The sequence below is a fragment of the Rhinolophus hipposideros genome (genome assembly GCF_964194185.1).
Source record: "Rhinolophus hipposideros genome assembly, chromosome: 2".
Taxonomy (NCBI): Eukaryota; Metazoa; Chordata; class Mammalia; order Chiroptera; family Rhinolophidae; genus Rhinolophus; species Rhinolophus hipposideros.
In genome coordinates this window covers 107,600,600-107,620,519 of record NC_138048.1, presented here as the reverse complement: position 1 = coordinate 107,620,519, position 19,920 = coordinate 107,600,600, and the positions used below count along the sequence as shown (strand labels likewise).

General features: G+C 51.8%; 1 protein-coding gene across 4 annotated transcripts in view; it reads left to right on the top strand.

Moving 5' to 3' along the window:
- PRDM15 (PR/SET domain 15) overlaps positions 1-19,920 on the top strand; it is a 60,100-nt gene that overhangs the window by 22,364 nt on the left and 17,816 nt on the right. For 2 of the 4 annotated variants that reach the window (XM_081076958.1, XM_081076959.1), the window contains 11 exons: positions 84-308; positions 1,966-2,095; positions 3,488-3,851; positions 4,157-4,244; positions 8,082-8,249; positions 10,374-10,468; positions 11,304-11,435; positions 13,116-13,250; positions 14,248-14,411; positions 15,231-15,310; positions 15,681-15,800. In XM_081076958.1, the coding sequence (XP_080933084.1) occupies positions 84-308; positions 1,966-2,095; positions 3,488-3,851; positions 4,157-4,244; positions 8,082-8,249; positions 10,374-10,468; positions 11,304-11,435; positions 13,116-13,250; positions 14,248-14,411; positions 15,231-15,310; positions 15,681-15,800 (1,701 nt within the window). Of the gene's footprint in view, positions 1-83; positions 309-1,965; positions 2,096-3,487; positions 3,852-4,156; positions 4,245-4,947; positions 5,008-8,081; positions 8,250-10,373; positions 10,469-11,303; positions 11,436-13,115; positions 13,251-14,247; positions 14,412-15,230; positions 15,311-15,680; positions 15,801-19,920 lie in introns of all 4 variants that reach the window. The other 2 variants (XM_081076960.1, XM_081076961.1) reach the window with 2 other exon arrangements.

Below are 19,920 nucleotides of genomic sequence, written 5' to 3'. Positions count from 1 at the left end.
CAAATAAAATTGGAAACAAACGTGGGTGTGGGAGCGGGCACTGCCGGCTTCCTCACCGTCCCATGTGTGGCCTCCCTCCTCAGAGCATCTGTTGGGTCACTTGGAACAGACCAAAGGCCTCCCCGCAGCCAGCCAGCACGAAGGGGCCCCCGAGAAGGAACCAGATGGGCCCCTGGGCGAGCCTCCTGCAGTTCCCAAGAGCGTAGGCACCTCCAAAGAGCAGAAGAAAAAGCCTCGAAGGGGGAGAAAACCCAAAGTATCCAAACCTGAGCAGCCGCTGGTCATCATCGAAGGCAAGGAGCCAGCAGGTGAGTTCTGGTCCTGGGGGAGGAGCCTCAGGTGAGGAGTGGTTCTGGGGGAGGAGCCAGCAGGTGAGGGCTGGTCTTGGGGGAGGAGCCGCAGGTGAGGAGTGGTTCTGGGGGAGGAGCCTCAGGTAAGGAATGGTCCTGGAGGGAGGAGCCTCAGGTGAGGAGTGTCCTGGGGGAAGAGTCAGCAGGTGAGGTCTGGTCTTGGGGGAGGAGCCGCAGGTGAGAAGTGGTTCTGGGGGAGGAGCCAGCAGGTGAGGGCTGGTGCTGGGAGACCAAGAGGGACCACATGACTTGTCCCCTGTCACCTCCGTGGGCCAGGGTGTGAAAAAGCACAGCCCCCGTAGAGGCAGAATGTAAGCCCTTTGTCTTTTTCTGTAAATCAGCTCTCTTGGAAAATACAATTTACATGTAATACAACCCACTCTACAGAGTGTGCAGTCGTGAACTTGGACAGGTGGGTCCAGTCAGGACAGAGAACAGCTCATCTCCCAACCCTTCCCTTGGTCTCACACAGATCGGTCTTGCCCATCTTGGGAGTTCACATGAATGACGCTCTTTCTTGTCTGGTGTCTCGCACGTGGCCCTGCGGTGACTTGTCCATGTTGGGTTTCCGCCACTCCTTCTCCGTGGCGGCCGAGCAGGCTGGTCGCTGTGTGAATGCCCCACCGCCCACTCCCCATCACCTGCAGATGTGCATGTAGCTTGTTTCCAGCCATGGCTAAAGCACGTTCTCTGGTTACACAATATCCTCAGTTGAGTTTGGGGAGACCTGTGAGCCACTTTCTCCAGTGTATGGCACGGGTCCCCTCAGTGCCTTCGTTACTGACCACTGGGCAGTTTTCTTTTTGCTGCTGGTATATCCCATGATCCCTTTTGTGAGAGAGAAAAAATCCTTATTCTTTCTGAGAATTAAAGTGAATCAGAGGAACAGTCCTCACGTAATATTCTCAGCTGTGCCCTTCTGTGCCCCGCGGTGCAGCCCGTTCGCAGTCTGCTCTGTGGAACTGACAGGCGTGGCTTAGCTTCCCTGGGCAGACTCCCCTTCTCCAACAGGTGGAGAGGATGCGGAGGGGCAGAAGGCTTATTCAGAGATTATTTCACAGACGGTTCATTGCGTTAGGAAGACTCACAGTAGGCCAAGTGGCAGAACCAGTGCTAAATTTTTATGTGTGATCTTCCCATATTTCATTTGTCCAGAGGTGCCAGCCTGGGTCCCTATCACTGTGGTTACTTTGTGTTTAACTCTTGCATGGAGCAGTTACCTGCTTTTGAACATGCTCAAGGTGGCTTGTCTCATAAAATTAATATTTCTAAATCACAATAAGTCATAAGATCTCACTGTCTATCAAAATGTTTTGTTTTGGGTTGGTATGAAAATGGATTGAAATTCTGACTTGTTTTAGAAGGAATCACCGTTTATAACTCCAGTTTTGAGTTAAGAATATCATTGTATTTTTCCATATATACAGGTAAATATGTGAATTCTGTAATAAAATATTGCTAGTTTTTCTTCCTTTTTTTCCACCGCTGTGTAAATCTTGCAATCCGAGTCTACAGCTGTGGCCTGGCTATGGTCCTCTTTGGCCTGGCTTCGTAATTGGGTTGTGTCTGGCCCTCCCCTGATGGTCACACGGCCTGTCCCATCCCTTCCACACAGAGCAAGTGGCAGAGATCATCACGGAGGTGCCACCGGACGAGCCTGTGACCGCGACACCAGACGAGCGCATCATGGAGCTGGTTTTGGGGAAGCTCGCCACCACCACCAGCGACGCCAGTTCAGTGCCAAAGTACGTCATGCCACCGCATTTGGGACAGAGGCGCTGGGACCAGTGAATCCATGGGGGGGGAGGTGGCACCTGCCAGCGGGAAGGCCTGCTGGAGGCCGGGGGTAGAGGGGGTGGCGTTGTTTCTCGTGGTGGGAAATGAACGGGCTTGGGAAGCAGCAGAAACAGCGTGGGCCCAGGAGCTTAATGGTGTGTCCACTGTGAAAACTGTTGTAAAAAACTTTTTTATTGTGGTAACGTGTATGTAACGTGACATTTACCGTCTTAACCCCTTTTGAGTTAAATGCATTCATATTGTGGTGCAACCTTCACCACCATCCCAACGCAGAACTTTTTCATCTTCCCCAAACTGAAGCTCTGTACCTATTTAACAATTACTCCCCTTCCCGCAGCCCTCGGCCCCCACCATCTATTTTCTGTCGTTAGGGTGACCTATGAGATATGTGTCTCTCGACACTTCATGGAATCATACAGCGTTTATCTACTCCTGACTGGCTTATGTCACTTGGAATAATGTCCTCAAGGCTCATCCATGTTGTAGCAGGTGTCAGAATGTCCTGTTTTCAGGCTGAATAGTTGTCTGAATAGCTGTCATCTGTAGAGACCACATTTTGTTTATCTGTCCCTCCTTCAGTGGACACTTGTGTTCTTTCCACCCTTTGGCTGTTGTGAATAATGCTGCGATGACAAAGCAGTTTTGTATTTGAATTTCTATAAATTTAACACCTTGCTTTGTGTTTTCATTTTTGTGAACAAAGAAAATATTTTATTCTATTGTTGTTCTAGGGTAATGTTTGCCCTGAAGTTGAATTAACTGGTAGCGATTTTTTTCCCAGCCCTTTTTGGAATATCTTTTACAGTTGTCAGAATGTGCCTGGTCCTCCGTAGTCCGGAAACCTGTGGAAATGCTGAAAACTGAGGCCACAGTCATGTCACAAATGGTGTTATCTATTTATTTATTTACACCTTTTCTTACTGCCCAGAGGATTTCCATGGCTTACAGTCACAAACATTTGCCAGGGAGAAGAAATTTTGGAAACTGGGTTCAGGGAAAACATAAAACAGATTAGAGGCTGGGCCACGTGAGAAAACAGTGCACAGACACGCTTTCTCTAGTTGAGGCCCCCGTTGTGCTCCAGCCCTCCTGGTGTCCAGAGTTCAATGCAGTGGATGTGTGGCTGGTACACAGTAAGCGACCTGTGCCATTGTTCGCTCAAGGTGCCTCTCCCGCCTGGATGCCCCTGAAGCTGGGCGATGCCCAAGCTCTGCCCTCCTTTCTCTCATCAAGCTGGGACACTTTGGAAGGAGCTCTTTCCAAGATGACTAACCTTGAACTTGCCCCCCCAAGACGCAGCCCCCCACCCATCTTACCAGTTTGCTTGCCTGACCGGGCAGGTTCCCCCATCATCAGAGCAGCAGCGTCACCCTCAAGAGGAGTCTGATTCTGTCGGGCCGACACGGCGTCCGGCGGAAGCTGGTCAGGCAGCTGGGGGAGCACCGGCGCGTGTACCAGTGCAGCACGTGCAGCAAGGTCTTCCAGAACAGCAGCAATCTCAGCAGGCACGTGCGCTCGCACGGTGAGTCGCAGGCGTGGTCCAGTGGGGCGGGCGCCTTTCAGGTCACGCCCAGTCACAAGGCAGCTTTTTATTGGTCGGTTCCTTTAGGGGACAAGCTGTTCAAGTGTGAGGAGTGTGCGAAGCTGTTCAGCCGCAAGGAGAGTCTAAAGCAGCATGTTTCTTACAAGCACAGCAGGAACGAGGTGGGTGCAACCGCGGGTTCTCTTCCTGGCTGTGAGGAGAAGCGGGCGGCGGCCGGAACAGCCGTGCTGGGAAGAGAAGAAAGAGTTGGGACAGGAGAGAGCCGGAGCGGGAGTGCTGGCAGCTGAGGGCGGGCTGCTTTCTTGGGCAGTTGGGCGGGAAGAGGGAAAATTCTTCATGTGCCTAAACTGAGTAGAGAAAAACGTACAGCACACGCATCTGCAAGTGGCCAGGACGGTCCATCAGGGAGGCCGTTCCAGGTGAGTGGGCTCCCGTGTCCTCCTCTGACGTGCTGTCCTCTGCCCAGGTGGACAGCGAGTACAGATACCGGTGTGGCACCTGTGAGAAGACCTTCCGCATCGAGAGTGCACTGGAGTTTCACAACTGCAGGACAGGTGAGCAGACACCGCCCGACGTCCATGGAGACCGTGGGGCTTCAGAAGGGAGGAAAGATGGAGTTCACAGATCACCTTACTTCTAACGCTTCGCTCCATTCCTTCTGCTTCCCAGCAGTCATTAGCTGCTCTGCAGGACAGATGGAAGCGTCCCGTGTCTAAAGGGACTTCTTTTCTCACTTCCTGTTATTCTTCAGCCGAAGCTACATGGGCCCCACATTTGAAACCCCCCTTCATGCTCGTGAAGTGTGCTGAGCCCGTGTTGGATTTGTTACTGGGCCAGTGAGGAGTGAGAGTGGGTGGGTAGCGCCTGGAGGAGTGAGGGCTCTGCCCCGCGTGTTGGAAGGGTTTCCCGTGCCACGAGCTTTGCCGGAGGCGCGGCTGCCGGCATCCAGGATGGGGGGCCGGGCCTCCTTGCACAGATTGTTTTGTTCTGAGCCTGCTCCTGCCCTCCAGCTCCAAGGGAAATGGAATCTCCTTTTACTCACGTGCGGTCGTAAGGCCGCGCTCTCAGACGCGTCTGTGCCGAGGCACCCGTGGGCCTGGGCGAGTGCCCTGGACACCATCTCTGGCCGAGTTCACAGCTGGCACGCACGTGTAATCTAGAAATCCCCACGTCGGCAAGGAGGCTGAGAAAGCCCCCGTCCGGTCCCTTGCTCTGTCCTTGTGCCCCGTGGGTGACTTGCGTTCTCCCTCTCTCTAGGAGCCCTAGCACACCAGGGAGAGGGGGGGACCGATGGCAGTCGGCTTAGAGACCTACCAGGTTAGCCTCTGACACTGAACCCTTTCCTGTTGACCCCTCTGTGTGCGTCACTGGTATCTCTGTGCTGGGTCTTGGTGGGACTCTGGGAAACCTCAGCCTGAGTTAGCGAAATCCTCACGGCTCCTCGGCCGAGGCCAGAGCGTGCCTGCAGCCTCCGCGTTGCCCCTTTGTTTGGTTCGTGTGTTTGTTCGTTCTGCTTTGAGGGCTCCTGTCTGAGACCACGGCTTGTGTCTTCTGCCCATGGTGGGGCTTTTCTGCATGGCAGGTGAATCTTGTTTCACCTGAGCTCCAGCTGCTCTGCAGCGTCCGTATCCATGGCAGGAAGTAGCCTTGGGAGCTCTCAGACGACCTGCAGTATGGGCGTTCTGAGCTTTGCACCCAGTGTTCCCCCAAATCCGGGCACAGCCACCCAGCAGCCTCCACTGCTGCAGTAGGAGTCACCGAGCCTTAGCCGGGTGGTTGACCAGAGTCGGACGATGCCCCAAGTGGCCCCTCATGGGTGTGCATGAGTGTAGGGGACCTGGTGTGGGAGCGCGTGGCTGCGAGTGGCACCCTGTCCTGATGGGTGTTCAGTGAGGCCGACTCAGGGTCAAGGAAGAGAAGTTGTCCTCTATCTTTAACTGTTTCTCTGGACACGAATGAGACAGAAAGTAAAAGAAGGCAAAGCCACAATTGCTACACGTCAGCTGAAAGTTCTGGCAAACCACACCTTTAACTTCATTATGTAGAATTAAAAGATTGAAATGTACTTTCTCTAGGTGCTCTCATTTCAAAGGTTGGAAATTTTGGGTGGAAAACAGAGGACAAACCTGGAAATGGAGCTCATTTGCATACTACCCTATTTGCATACTATTATACTTTTTATAGTAGTCACGTTAAGAGAACATGTGTCTTCTATGGACCATGAAACCAAGAGTTTGTATGACCTGAGGGAGGAGCTTTGAAATGTGTAGTGTGATGGGCTTTCCTCAAGCTTTCCCTCAGCGGGATCTGTCCTGGGTGTGACGAGGCGTTGGTGTAACTCCTCTCAGCGGTCCCTGTGCTGCCCTTGACCATCAGACGGTGCTAGAGAATAGCAAAGGTTCACGTCCAGGCCCTCAAGCAAGACAGACCATCAGGCTCCCATGCGGCGTGGCTCCGGGTGACCCTGTGCCCGCACCCTTCACCAGAACCCAAGGAACGGGCATGTGTCCTCAGTTACTACATTTTAGTAAAACAGGCATGTAGACCTCGAGGGCTGCAGGATTATTGTTGGGAGGTTGTCGCTGGGACCAGGTGCCTGTCTGCATTCCTGAACTGGTGACATGTGGATGCCATGGTGGGAAAAGCCACAGTGTGTGACGGGCTTGTCCTGGACAGCTCCGCTCCAGCTCCTCTCTCACCTGGCAGAGGCCACATCTGAGCTGGGAATGCTTAGACGTGATTGCACGTATGTGGGGAGGGGCTCGGGAGAGAGAAAGCTGGAGCCCAAGGTCATGCTGCCCCTTCCACTGCTGCGAGGCCCGGGGGCTAGTGGGGCACCTGCCCTTCCAGGAGGGAAGCTCACCTGGCTACATTAGCAGGCCCAGGTGGGCGGGGTCGTTGTGATCTGATGGAACAGTCCTGTAAGGGAATGGCCCTTCACAAAGCAAGATGGCAGTCACCCTTGGCTGTGGTGGCCCCTTTCCTAAGAAGCCACGCTAAGGGAAGTGAGCGGAAAGAAAGAGAAAAGCTATACTACTAAGGATCAGTAGCTTATCTACAGTATCAAAAATGCAGAAGTAAATTGTGATAAATGAACTGGATGACTATTACGTAGCCACTAAAATGAGCCTGACCGTGTTTGCATAATAAGCACACGTACTGCGCACACGTGAACACGTGTACAGGGGACCCTGTGAATGCACACGTGCTGTGCTTGGGCTGCACGGCGGGGTCACCTGAGAACTGCTGAGGCCTGAGGCCTGGGACAGTTTGGTTGTCACAACTAACTGGCTGTGTGTGTGGGGCCCAGGGTGCTACGGAACATCCGCAGTGCCCAGGACGGCCCCCACAGAGGATGGCCTGGCCCACATGTCACCAGTGCCAGGTTGATGCCCTGGACAGGAGGGGGGTCCTCAGACGCACCCGAGGAACTCCATTGTGCAGCAGAGTGAGGAGCCCATCAGCGTCATTATAGAAACGGCAGGTCTGCATGCGGCCTCAGGGATCTGCGTGTTTGGCAAAGTGCTGACTTGGAGTCCAGTCACTGGGCTGGAGCCCAGGGCCCAGAAATGTGGGTGACATGATGTGTCCTGAGGCCCTCACTCTGACCCATACTGGCATGCCTACCTGCACAGGGTCATGGGGCGAGGAAGGGGTTCTGCCGGTATCCATGGTCTGAGAGCTCTGGGGTTGACCCTGCAGGAGGGCCGCGGGCAGTGTGATTGCCTTCTGGGGATTGTGTAGGTGACAGACCCATGGAAAGTGACGTGTCCTGGCAGGAACAAAGTGAGCATGGAGGGGGACGGGGGAAGAAGCTGGGGTGGGGAAGGTGATGGTGGCTGAGGGGCAGAGCAGGGAACAAGGTGAGAGAGGAGGGCGCTGGGTGTGATGCCGAGAGCCCCTGAACCACGCGGAGTGGCCGGGTGGGTCGGGCAAAGACACAGCTGAAGAGGTGCCAGTGCCTGCAGGCCAGTGGCTCCGCTGCTCGTGCTCCCCCAGAACAGGCCTCAGGGCAGCCGAGGGACGTCCCGGGCACCTAGAGGGCGAGGGTGCAGTGGGACAGAGAGCCGGGCCAGGCGCTGTCACAGCCCTGGTGGAGCAGCGTGATTCCCGGGGAGGAACCATTAACCGCCATGGGAGATGGGAATGTGCTGGAGGCGAGCTGGGAGTGGCTTGGCCTGAAAGGACATGAGCTAAATGTTTGTTTTTCACACTGAGAACCAGTGGCTTGGGCAGAAGCCACCGCAGGGCGGGCGAGCTGCTCCCGCTGTGTGGTCCCATCATCTCTGCCCTCCACCCACGCCTCACTGCCAGTCCCACGGCCACGACGTGCAGCCTGACTTCTACACCACTTACCTAAAAGTTGCTGTGTTTGCTTGCTTTCCGGACAGATGACAAGACGTTCCAATGTGAGATGTGTTTCAGATTCTTCTCCACCAACAGTAACCTTTCCAAGCACAAGAAGAAGCACGGGGACAAAAAGTTTGCTTGTGAAGTCTGCAACAAAATGTTCTACCGCAAGGACGTCATGCTGGACCACCAGAGGAGGCACCTGGAAGGTAAGGTACCTGCCCTGGGGCTGAGCTGGGGCGGGGCCGGGGAGGTGCCGTGGGGGTGGCGCCTATGTTGCCACAAGCTCTGTGGTCACCGTCATGTGGGAATTCAGTGCAGGGATAGATATGGGATTACTACTGTGTTCGTGGGAACAGCTGGAAACATCCTAAGTGTTCCAACTGCTCCAACTGGGAAAGGGTTAAGGAAACCAGGCTCCTCTACAGTGAATGTCATGTGGTCCTAAAAAGCATCTTTTCTAACAGTTTTTTTTATATTATGAGAAAATGCTTTCGATATGACAGAAAGTAGGAAACAGTATGAAATTGTGTATGGGGTCTGCTTCCAGCCGTGTGTGGAGCAGAAAGTTCCGGGCGAATGCTGTGAGTGGGGGGCCATGATTGATTTTCCCTCACTCCCCCTACCCTCTGTTTCCCGAGGCTTGGCGTACAGGGGGCTGCCTGTCCATGTGATGGGTTCATGAGAGGTCAAGTACAAGAGCAAGATGGATTTCAGTGGGGCCAGTTACGGGGTGAGATGACGGAATGTGGCAGAACTGGCAACCAGGTGTGAGGTGTGGGTCCCCTGCGGGGCAGACCCTGAGCTGTGCAGGCAGCGCCCCAATGGGAAGGCACGGGCACTAAGCAGAGAAGCACGTCCTGAACACCCGGGGAAACATCCTTAAAGAGCCTGCTCTCACACACCCTCTTGAAAAACTGAAAGTCACTGCTCTCTTGCTGACCAGACTTCAATGAGCAAAGTACCTTTTTATAAAAGCTCGAAAAAAATCATTTTCTGAAGAATTGCAAATGAGGCACAGTGAAGTCCCCAATGTACATCGCTAATAGGTTGTACTACCATATGCAAAACAATGTATAATGATACCAGTTTTACCACAGACTAGTTGATGGAAACAAGCATCTCAACATTATAACGAAATGACATTATTTGAGGACCTACTGTATGTGCTTGTTGGAAAAAGAAGTTCGTGTGTAAAGCCTGACTGCCACACGAGTATACGTGTCATGCACATCATGCCCGTCTTAAACCAGACCGGCGTCTCCTGTGCTCTCTGCTGTTCTACCTGCTGTTCTACATGTGCCCTCATGAGAGCCAGCAGTTTTTCCTCTGTGATCCGTTGGATGGGCACGTAGGGCCTCACGAGCCAGACGGAGGGACAGGGTGGCCTTGGGCATACTACTGTGCCTCAGTTTCTCACCTGTGTGGTGGGGATGACCATCGTGCCCAACCCCCTGGGCTGATGGATGGTTGAACCAGACCCAGCTTGTGAAGTCCCGAGCGGGGCCCTAGGTGCCGGCCACCACTGGCACCCCCAGAATTCGGGTGTTTCCTGATTGACAGATAGATACCTGTACCTAGTTTCCATTTTACAACTTTATTTTACAACTGGCACACAATCAGATCATTTTCTGCCGGAATAAACTAATGCTGCTGTGGCCATTTTGTGGTTTTTCATTTATGCTGAAGTGTAGTGTAAGCTCCCCGCCCCCAACCTGAGGTGCTGAGGGGCCCTTGGAGAACGAGGTGTTTGTCTCCTGTCAGCTTGCCGGGCGTTCTTAAGTCGGACTGGATTCATACCAGGTTATGCAGGAATGTTCCAGCACGGGCCAGCTGTGTAGAAAGAGACAATGGGAAGTGAATTTCTCTCTTTATTTTGTTCAAAGATAACCTATTTCACCCAAACTTCTAAGAGTCTGTTTCAATCTGTTACGAACAATTAATGCCTTAAAACCATAAAGATTTTATCACCTGACTTTGCATTCTGATCCTAATTTGAAGGGTGAATATTAGCCTTTTTTTAATAAAGAGCCATCTCTACGAAGGGCCTTTAGTTTGGTACAACACCTTGTCATTATAACTGTTGCACACTGGAAAGTGGGAAACACGTGCTGCCCAGAGGTTTGAGGTGTGAGAACAGTGTCACCCCACCCCGTGGGATGTCCCTTCTCTCCGGGGAGCCTGTGTAGGAACAGCGGCTAGAGCTGGTGCACAAGATACATGCCACCCACCCACTCATTTGTCCCCCCACTGGGGCAAGTCTCCCATCCACTGAAAAGGACACCTGGCTCCATGACGAGTCACTGTCTCGCATGGGTGGGTGTTGATTTCAGGAGTCAGGCGGGTGAAGAGAGAAGACCTGGAGACGAGCGGTGAGAACTTGGTCCGCTACAAGAAGGAGCCCTCGGGATGCCCCGTGTGTGGCAAGGTAATGCCCGCGCTCGGTTCTGGAACCTCAAGTACAAAGCTCATCATTTCCTCATGTCAAACTCAGAGTCCCCCGACTGAGTACCCAGGGGAAAAGATTTTAGTGTGAAAATGGATACTCGGCTTGTCTTAAGCTGTGGTGTCCACTCATTTGTGCCCTGGCCAGTTTGATCTCTTTTGCTGTCAACTTGGGTCTCCAGGGAATGAATGTTTCTCTTTTAGAGCCTTTTTCCCTTTTGCCATGATTTTTCCCCTGCGCCCTCCCCATGCTCACGCTGTTACGCTCTCCTCGTTAGCGTCTCTGAGGCGTGTCCTTATGGCCGAGACCAGAGCGACCACACTGGTCCGGGGACTTTATCCTGCCCATTGGTGTCGGTCTCCTTGTGGCATTTCTTGGTTACAGCGCCAATGACCCCCGGCCACGGGCGCCCACTGTGCCCTGTTTCATGGATGTTGGCACTCCTGAGTGAGTGCGCTGTCATCCTTCTGAGCACATCTGTCCTAGGTGTGTCCAAGGTGGTCTGGCAGGCAGGTGAGTCCTTAGCAGAGCCGCTGCACGCCAGCTGTCCAGAAGCAAAGCCCCTGCGCCCCGTGGTGCTGCAGACCTGAGTTAGCATTGTGCCGGAGCCCATCCTGGCACTGCCGACTGGGCCATGTCAGGATGCCGTGGAGAATGGTGACGTTCTTCGCAGACCGTCTCTGGGGTCTGTGGACAAGCATTGCCAGATTTTTTAACGTTTTCAAAAGGAAACAGAAATCTCGGGTTCGGGGTTACTGTTTACCAAGTGCAGCCCAGTGTTGGTGACGGCTTCCGCATGTCCCCTGTCCGCCTGCAGGTGTTCTCCTGCAGGAGCAACATGAACAAGCACCTGCTGACCCACGGCGACAAGAAGTATACCTGTGAGGTCTGCGGCCGCAGGTTCTTCCGCGTGGACGTGCTCCGGGACCACATCCACGTCCACTTCAAGGTGTCAGGCCGCGCAGCTCACACGGGGGCGGGGCTCACACGGGGGCGTGGCTCACAGGCGGGGCGGGGCCCACTGGTTGGGGGTGGCATGGCAGCCCTCGGGCCAACGTCCTGACACCCTTGTCAGGTTGGCCCGGTTCCTATCTTCAGATGAGTCCTCATGGCTGCTTGCCGCGTCTCATGCAGCTCAGCTGCAGGGATGCCATTAAAATTTCTACATGCTGAGTGCCTCCTGGAGGAAGAAGAAGATGGGATGGTGGCATTTGCCTGCCTTCCTCCCTGCCTTGGAGGAAAGCCAGGAGTTGGTGGGAGCTGGGGAGCAGCAAGGACTTGGGGTCATCATTAATGGAGAAGGGCTGCATCCAGGGAAAACTAAGAAATGGTAGGTGGTGCTGAGGCCCAAATGAAGCTGGACGCACACTCTCTAGAGACACCTGCGGCTCAGCGACTGTGGGGGGGCAGGTCCCAGCCCTGGGTGCAGGTAGGGATTTCACTAGGCAAGTATGAGAAAGTGGGGGCAAGGCATGAGAGTGTGGGAGGCTCCCCAGTGCAGGTGGTGGGCTGGGGTGGAAGGAAGAGCCCATGGGGGCACAGAGCCCTGGGACAGGAACTGAGACATCTCTGTGACCCTGCTACGTCCCAGCTGGGACCTGTGGGTGATGTCCTCCCGCCCTTCTGAGCCCACGTCCTGTAAAACGGGACCTGAGACCTGCCACGAAGTGGGTTTCCATGAGGATTAAATTAGATCCTACAGAGGTGAAGGGCCTGGCAGTTCTGAGTGCAGTGTGGCTGTGCTCTTTCTAAAGGGTGTTGCCCTTTCTTTGCTGATGGAAAATAGGGGTGTGCGAGGGTAGAAGAAATGGAACGGCAGGCCTCATGAAAACCTGTGTGCTTTGGCCGGAGGGAGCAGAGAGAAAGAGGATAGCGAATTTTCCAAAGGAACCGTTTACCATCCCTGCCCCCAAATTTTGCTTATTAAACTTGGCTGGCACTGCTGTGTGTCCTGGCAGCCCCTGCCTGACAGTGGGCAAGGAGAGCAGACGGCAGCGCCCTGCGGCCGTCAGAAAGGACCGACCGCCAGGCATAGCGAGCCCGCCTCCGTCCGCTCGCTGCTGCTGGTTGGCTGAAACGCTGCTTCCTCAGCTTCTAGCCCCGCAACCCTGCAGTGTTCCCTGGAGCGTTCCTAGCCTGCACAGTGACTGTGGAGTGTTCTTGCGTCTTTTTCAGACAAGTAAATGGAACTTTGGGACAATCCCAGCCATGTATGTCTCATGGAAAGAGGCCTTAGTGTCCACTGACCCACCCCATCCTGTCGATAGATGGCACCGTCCAGGTCCGGGACGTTAGGTGTTCCCGAGTCCGGGCAGCACCAGGCTCGAACCCAGGGACACGGGGCAGGGACTTTGCTCTTCCCTGCCCTCACCCCTCAGAGGGTGTCAGCCCTGGGCATTCCAGAATCATCTGAATGCAAACATGGGCCTGGCGGGCTCACTGTCAGGGAAGTGGGGTGTGCACAGGTCACCCAGGGGAGCGGGCTGCATGTGGCCCAGGACTGTCCCATAAGGGGCAGCTCAGTAGGACTTCCTACGTGTCAAAGGGACCCTGCCTTCTCCATGCGGAATAAATAACCGCCGAAAGCTGCTCCGAGTGTGTGAGAAATCGGACGTTGTGACTCTTCCAGGACATCGCGCTGATGGATGACCACGAAAGGGAAGAGTTCATTGGCAAGATTGGGATCTCCTCAGAAGAAAACGACGACAATTCTGACGGGAGTGCAGACTCAGAGCCTCACAAGTACAGCTGCAAAAGGTGTCAGGTAACGACTGCTCGGGGAGCGGCCTGCGAGGAAGCTCAAGTAAGGTGTGCAGGCCGGGAGTCCCGCCCGTTCGCAGGAAGTTTTCCACGTTCCCCTTCCCGAATCCCGAGATACAAACTGTTTTCTGTTCTCCGCCATGAATCGTTTCCACAAAGTGACGGCTGATACTACCAACCACCTGGGTTCAAGGAGCCGATCTTCCCGATTTCCCGACCAAGTTTTCTCAGGATTTGAGAACGGGAAAGGGAAAATAATTCCTGAGAACGGGTGGGAATTCCTACCTGGAAACCCTAAGCTCAGGCCACTGGCTGCTAAGTGCAGGGGGCATGCCCCCTTCGCCGGGGCCAGGCACCCACATCACAAGTGTCTTGGAAGGCCACTCCATGTCACTCGTTTCTAAGGGATGCTGTATGTGGGTCTCACTGCTGTCACACGGTCCAGCCTCCTGACTGGCCAGCGCAGGGCTGTGTGGCTGACCAGGTGGAGAGCCCTCTCTGGGAAGGTTGGCCTCAGGCGGGGGCTCCTCTCCTGCCCTCCTGGCAGGCCTGTGGCCTTTCCCCACGGCCTGCCCATGCATGGAGGGAAGGGCCATGCCTGAGGGGGTGGCTTTATTTGGGAGGGGACCCGAGCTATGAGCTGTGGTCCTGCCTGGGCTCCACTGCTCGGGAAAGTGCGGTTCACACCCTGTGGAGCGCAGGTCTGCGTGACCTCCGTGAACGCCAGCACCTGGCTGTGCACCTGTCGGGGCCGCGGGGTGTAGGTGAGGCGGGGAGCTCGGGTGGGTGGAGAGGACGTGAGATCAGGGTTCCGGCTGGTCTGGAGGGGAGGCCTAGGTGGGGCACTTGTCACCTGCCCCGCCACCCAGTTGTGCCCGGCGCTGACCCCGCCCCTGGGAGTCCCTTCCTCGTCGGGGCAGGAGTTCCCCAGCGCGTGGGCAGGAGGGAGCTGAGCCGCAGAGGTCGGCCATGCACACTGTGGGCCACATGTCCGTCCGCAGCTCACCTTCGGCCGCGGGAAGGAGTACCTGAAGCACATCATGGAGGTGCACAAGGAGAAGGGCTACGGATGCAGTATCTGCCACCGCCGCTTTGCCCTGAAGGCCACCTACCACGCCCACATGGTCATCCACCGCGAGAACCTGCCGGACCCCAATGTGCAGAAGTGAGGCCCCCAGGCTGCGGCTCCTGGGGTGGTGCCGGGGCCAGAGGGCGGTGCAGAGAGGGCAGCGCCGCTGGGCCCTGGGACAGTGCGCTGCGTCGGCCATCCCCTACTCCATCCGTCTTCCCCGGCTTGCACACTTTCCTGCCAGGACTCGGTCACATCTCAGGCCTACAGAGCCACCAGGAGCCCTTTCCCCCCAGCGATCAGGTGCCATGATTGCCAGCCTCCTGTCTGGCTGCAACCTGAATCAGTGCTCTGAGCCTGAGGCAGTTAGTGGAAGGCCCTGGGTAGAGCCTGGAGTCGCCAGCTCGGGCAGACTGGGTGGCTCAAACAACAGAAAAGTATTCTCAGTTCTGGAGGCTGAAAGTCCAAAACCAAGGTGTCGCAGAGTTGGTGCCCTCGGAGCTCTGTGGGAGAACCTGCTCCCAGCCTCTCTCGGGGCTTGTGCACGGCTGTCTTCTCCCTGTGTCTTCACGCCATCTCCCTTTACACGTCTCTGTTGATTTCTGCTTTTTATAAGGACACCGGTCATAGTGGGTTCAGGCCCACCTTAAAGACCTCATTTTAATTTAATCACCTGTTAAAAACCCAACTCCAATTGCAGTCACATTGGGGGAACCAAATGGTTAGGGCTTCAACACATGAATTTGGTGGGGAGGACACAATTCAGTCTAGATAGAGCCGAAAATCTGTGTGTCTTTTATCATCTACGTTGCACCTTTCTGGCCTCACCTTTGCTGACAAAGGTGCTTAGGAAAGGTGGACCTGCTGGGACAGTCCCCGAGGCTGGACTGCCCTGAGGCTTGTGTCCGGTTTCAGGTACATTCACCCATGCGAGATCTGCGGGCGTATCTTCAACAGCATCGGGAACTTGGAGCGACATAAGCTCATCCACACAGGTAGGTGCTCCTGTCGGGATGCAGGGCCCCGAGCTGAACTGGGCCACTGGGCCTTGTCCACGGGCTTCCAGCACCGAAAGTCATTCATCGCCCCCTCCCAGTGCATTCTCCTTTCTCTGGCTTCTCCCATCAGCCACTGCTTCCCCCCCCAGCATGGACCCTCCCTGCTCCATCACCCCCTGCGCGTCCTTGGGACCTCCTTGCCAAAGAGCCCAAGGGAAGGTCTGGAGGAGGTGGAGGGACGGGGTGGCTCAGTGGTCACGTGCTTCTAGCTGTAGGGAGGCCACCTCCCCTTCCTGTTACTGCCTTTATGCTGTGACCAGGGCTGCAGAGTTTACAGGCTTATAATTTCCATATGTTCATTTTTCAGGTGTGAAGAGCCACGCCTGTGAGCAGTGTGGGAAGTCTTTTGCCAGGAAGGACATGCTGAAAGAACACATGCGCGTGCACGACAACATCCGGGAGTACCTGTGTGCTGAGTGTGGGAAAGGTACGTGCAGCAGGTGCCCGACCACAGGCGTGTCATCAACCACGCAGAGCTCCGACAGGAAGGGTGTGCGAGAAGTGGCACGCCAAACGTGAGGGGTCACCAGTGCCGTCGGAGGTGCCCAGGCCTAAGTCATTTACTTAAAAAAGAAAAGATGGAAGGTAAGCATGCAAATGAGGGATCTGTGAGAAAAACCGAGTAGTCCAAAGGCTCAAAGACATGAGGAATCCAAGGCACAAACGAATTGTTTAAAAAGTAGGGAAACCATACAACATATAATTGTTTAAAGCACAAAATAATTCTGAGAATCACCATGTGGCCTGAGCGTCGGTGCAGAACCCTCTGCTCTTAGTAACGACTGTTGATCAGAACCAACTGTGTACTAAGACGGTGACTTACCGTGACCAGGGAGCGCTCTGGCCTTTATTCTAATCAGGAGAAATTAGGTCAGTAATAAACCCATTAATAAAATATCTCACAGTAAATAAAATGTCATATAGTAACTGAAACTTGAAAAAAGATACTCCCAGTACATGGTAAAATGTCAGCCCATTTCTGTATTTAAAAAGAACAACAAAAAGCTGTCCAGAAAACGGACAGGGGATCTTTCTTTGGCTGTTACAAGCGGCCACCAGAGCTGTCCTCAGTGGCGAGCGGCAGGACCACCCTTGTTCAGACACAGGACAAACCACACCAAATTTTAGGTTCCACAGAGGTTTTACTTTTTCCTTTATTTGCTTTTTTACTGAGACATAGTTGACACCTAATATTGTATAAGTTTAAAGTGTACAACACGTTGGTTTGACACCCTGACCTACAGCAATGTGATCACTACAGCAGGGTTAACTCAAACCCCCGTCATACCTCATACGTACTTCTTTTTCATGTTGAGAACAGGAAAGATTTCATCTCTTAGCAACTTCACACTTTATAATGTAACATTGTTGGCTGGCACTGTGTTGTGCATTAAATCTCCAAGGCTGGTTTATGTAAGTTGTAAGTTTGTACCCTTCCATAACATCCCCCCAATCTCAGCCCCCCGCAGCACCTGGTAACCACCATTCTTGTCTCTGTTTTTAACAAGTTCAGTTTTTTTAGAATCCGCATGTAAGTGAAATCACATAGTATTTGTCTTTCTCTGTCTGACTTATCTCACTTAGCATAATGCTTTCAGTGTCCATCCATGTTGTCACAAAAGGTAAGATTTCCTTCTTTCTCATGGCCAAATGGTATTCCACTGTGTGTACGTGTGTGTGTGTGTGTGTGTGTGTACATAAGTATATACGTATCACATCTTTAGCCATTCATCTCTTGGTGGACACTTATGTTATTTTCATATCTTGCTTATTGTGAATAAAGCAGCAGTGAACATGGGAGCACAGATATCTCTTCAAGATCCTGTTTTCATTTTCTTGGGATAAACACCCAGAAGTGGGATTGCTGGATGATCAGGTGTTCAATTTTTAATTTCTTGAGGAACCTCCATACCGTTTTCCATAGTGGCTGCACCAATTTACATTCCCTCCAAAGGGACACAAGGGTTCCCTTTTCTCCACATCCTCGCCAGCATTTATCATCTCGTCTTTTTAATAAATGCCATCCTAACTGGCCTGAGGTGATACCTCATTGTAGTTTTGATTTTCATTTCCCTGATGATGAGTGCCATTGAGCGCATTTTCATGTACCTGTTGGCCATTTGTAAGTCTTTGGAAGAATTCAGGTCTTTTGCCCATTTTTTAATTGGATTATTTTCTTTTTTGCTATTGAGTTGTGTGAGTTCTTCATATATTTCGGATAATAGTCCTTTGTTAGATGTATGGTTTATAAATATATATGGTTTGTGAATATTTTCTCTCATTCCATAGGTTGCCTTTTCAATTTATTATTTCCTTTGCTGTACAGAAGCTCTTTAATGTAATCTCACATGTTCATTTCAGTTTTTGTTGCCTGTGCTTTTTAGTGACTTATCCAAGAAATCATTGCCTCAACCAATGTCAAGGTTGTTCCTACGTTTTCTTCTAGGAGGTTTACAGTTTCAGGTCTTAGATTTAAATATTTGATCCATTTCGAGTTAATTTTTGTGAGTGGTATAAGATAGTTTCATTTTTTTGCATATATCTGTCCAGTTTTCCCAGCACCATTTATTAAAGAGACTTTCCTTTCCCCAGTGTGTGTTCCCTTGTCAAAAAGTGGTTGATTATATGTGGGAGGGGTTATTTCTGGGCTCTCTATTCTGTCCCACTGATCTACGTGTCTGTTTTTATTCCAGTACTACAATGTTTGGATGACTATAGCTTTGTATTAATAATATATAATACATCAGGTACAGTGATGCCTCCAGCTTTGTTTTTCTTTCTCAGGATTGCTTTGGCTATTTGGGGTCTTCTGTAGTTCCCAACAAATTTTAGGATAGTGTTTCTATTTTTGTGAAAAATGTCATTGGAATTTGATCAGGATTGCATTCAATCTGTAGATGGCTTTGGCTAGCATGGATATTTTCACAGCATTCTTCCAATCCATGAACATGGGATATCTTTCCATTTATTTGTGTCCTCTGCAGTTTCTTTCTTCAGTGTCTTATAGTTTTTGTTGTACAGATCTTTCACTCCTTGGCTGAATTTATTCCTAAGTATTTTATTGTTTTCCATGTTGTTGTAAATGAGATTAATTTCTTAATTTCTCTTTCATCTAATTCATTGTTGGCATATAGAAATGCAACTGATTTCTGTATGTTGACTTTGTATCCTGCAACTTTACTGAATTCATTTTTTAGTTCTAACGATTTTTTAGTGGCATCGTTAGGGTTTTCTATATATAAGATCATGTCATCTGTGCACCGAGAGAATTTTACTTCTTTCTGATCTGGATGCCTTTTGTTTCTTTTTCTTGCCTATTTTCTCTAGCTAGGACTTCTGACTGTGTTGAAAAGAAGTGGTGAGAGAAGGGATCCTTGTCCTGTTCCGTATCTTAGAGGAAAAGCTTAACTTTTCACTGTTGAGTATGATGTTAGCTGTGGGCTTATCCTTTATTATTCATTCTGTACCCAATTTGTTGAACGTTTTTATCATGAAAGTATGTTGTATTTTGTGAGATGCTTTTTCTGCATGTATTGAGCTGATCATGTGATTTTTATCTTTCATTCTATTCCTGTGTATCACACTTATTGATTTGTGGACATTGACCCATCCTTGCATCCATCCCAGGATTAACCTCACTTGATTGTGGTGAATTCAATTTGCTAGTATTTTGTTGAGAATTTTTACATCTGTGTTTATCAGGGATATTGATCTGTAGTTTTCTTATAGTGTCTTTGCCTGGCTTTGGCATGAGGGTAATGCTGGCCTCATAAAATGAGTTTGGGAGTGTTAGCCTCTTCAATTTTTTGGAAGAGTGTGAGAAGTATTAATATTAATTCTTTAAATGTTTGGCAGAATTCACCAGTGAAACCATCTTCCTTTATGTGGTTTGTAAAATTAAACAGAAAAGTATGTAGACAACACAAATGCCTCATAATTCCACTCACTGGATAACCCCTGCTAGCACCCATAAAACAAGATTACATGTAAAGGGTTTTTCTTTTTAATTTTCTTTTCAGAAGTAACTGCAGAGAAAAGCACAGTGAAAAGTTCCTTCTCTGCCATCCTCAGTCCCTCTCCCCGGAGATGACAGTTTCTTGTCTGTCACTCAAAATAACTCTGCACGAGGGGAGCATGCAGATTGTTTTCTTGAAAAAGTAACACAGTCACCCAACCATACACAGGTGGGTGTGTGAGATAAAGTTGTTTGTTATTCCCTCCTCAGACCTCAGTTATACTCAAAAGACCCATTGTTAATCATTTTGTAGAAACATTTCTAGCAGTTTCTGTGCCTGACTTAGTGATGGCAATGCTGGCGTGGTTCCAACCACAGTCCCCACTTTGCTCGAGCTCTTCCAGCCCCTGCCCCACTTGCTGGCCCCTTGTGTCTGGAGGAGACTGTACAGCAGTGCAAAGGTGGGAAAGGTCAGAGGTGGACAGGAGTGGTTCAGCATCCCCCCCAAATAGGAAGGGAGAAACCAAAGTTGATCCCCCAGGGGCTCCCAGGTACTGCTCAGTGTCCTGGCAGGGTATGGAGGGGTGCCCAG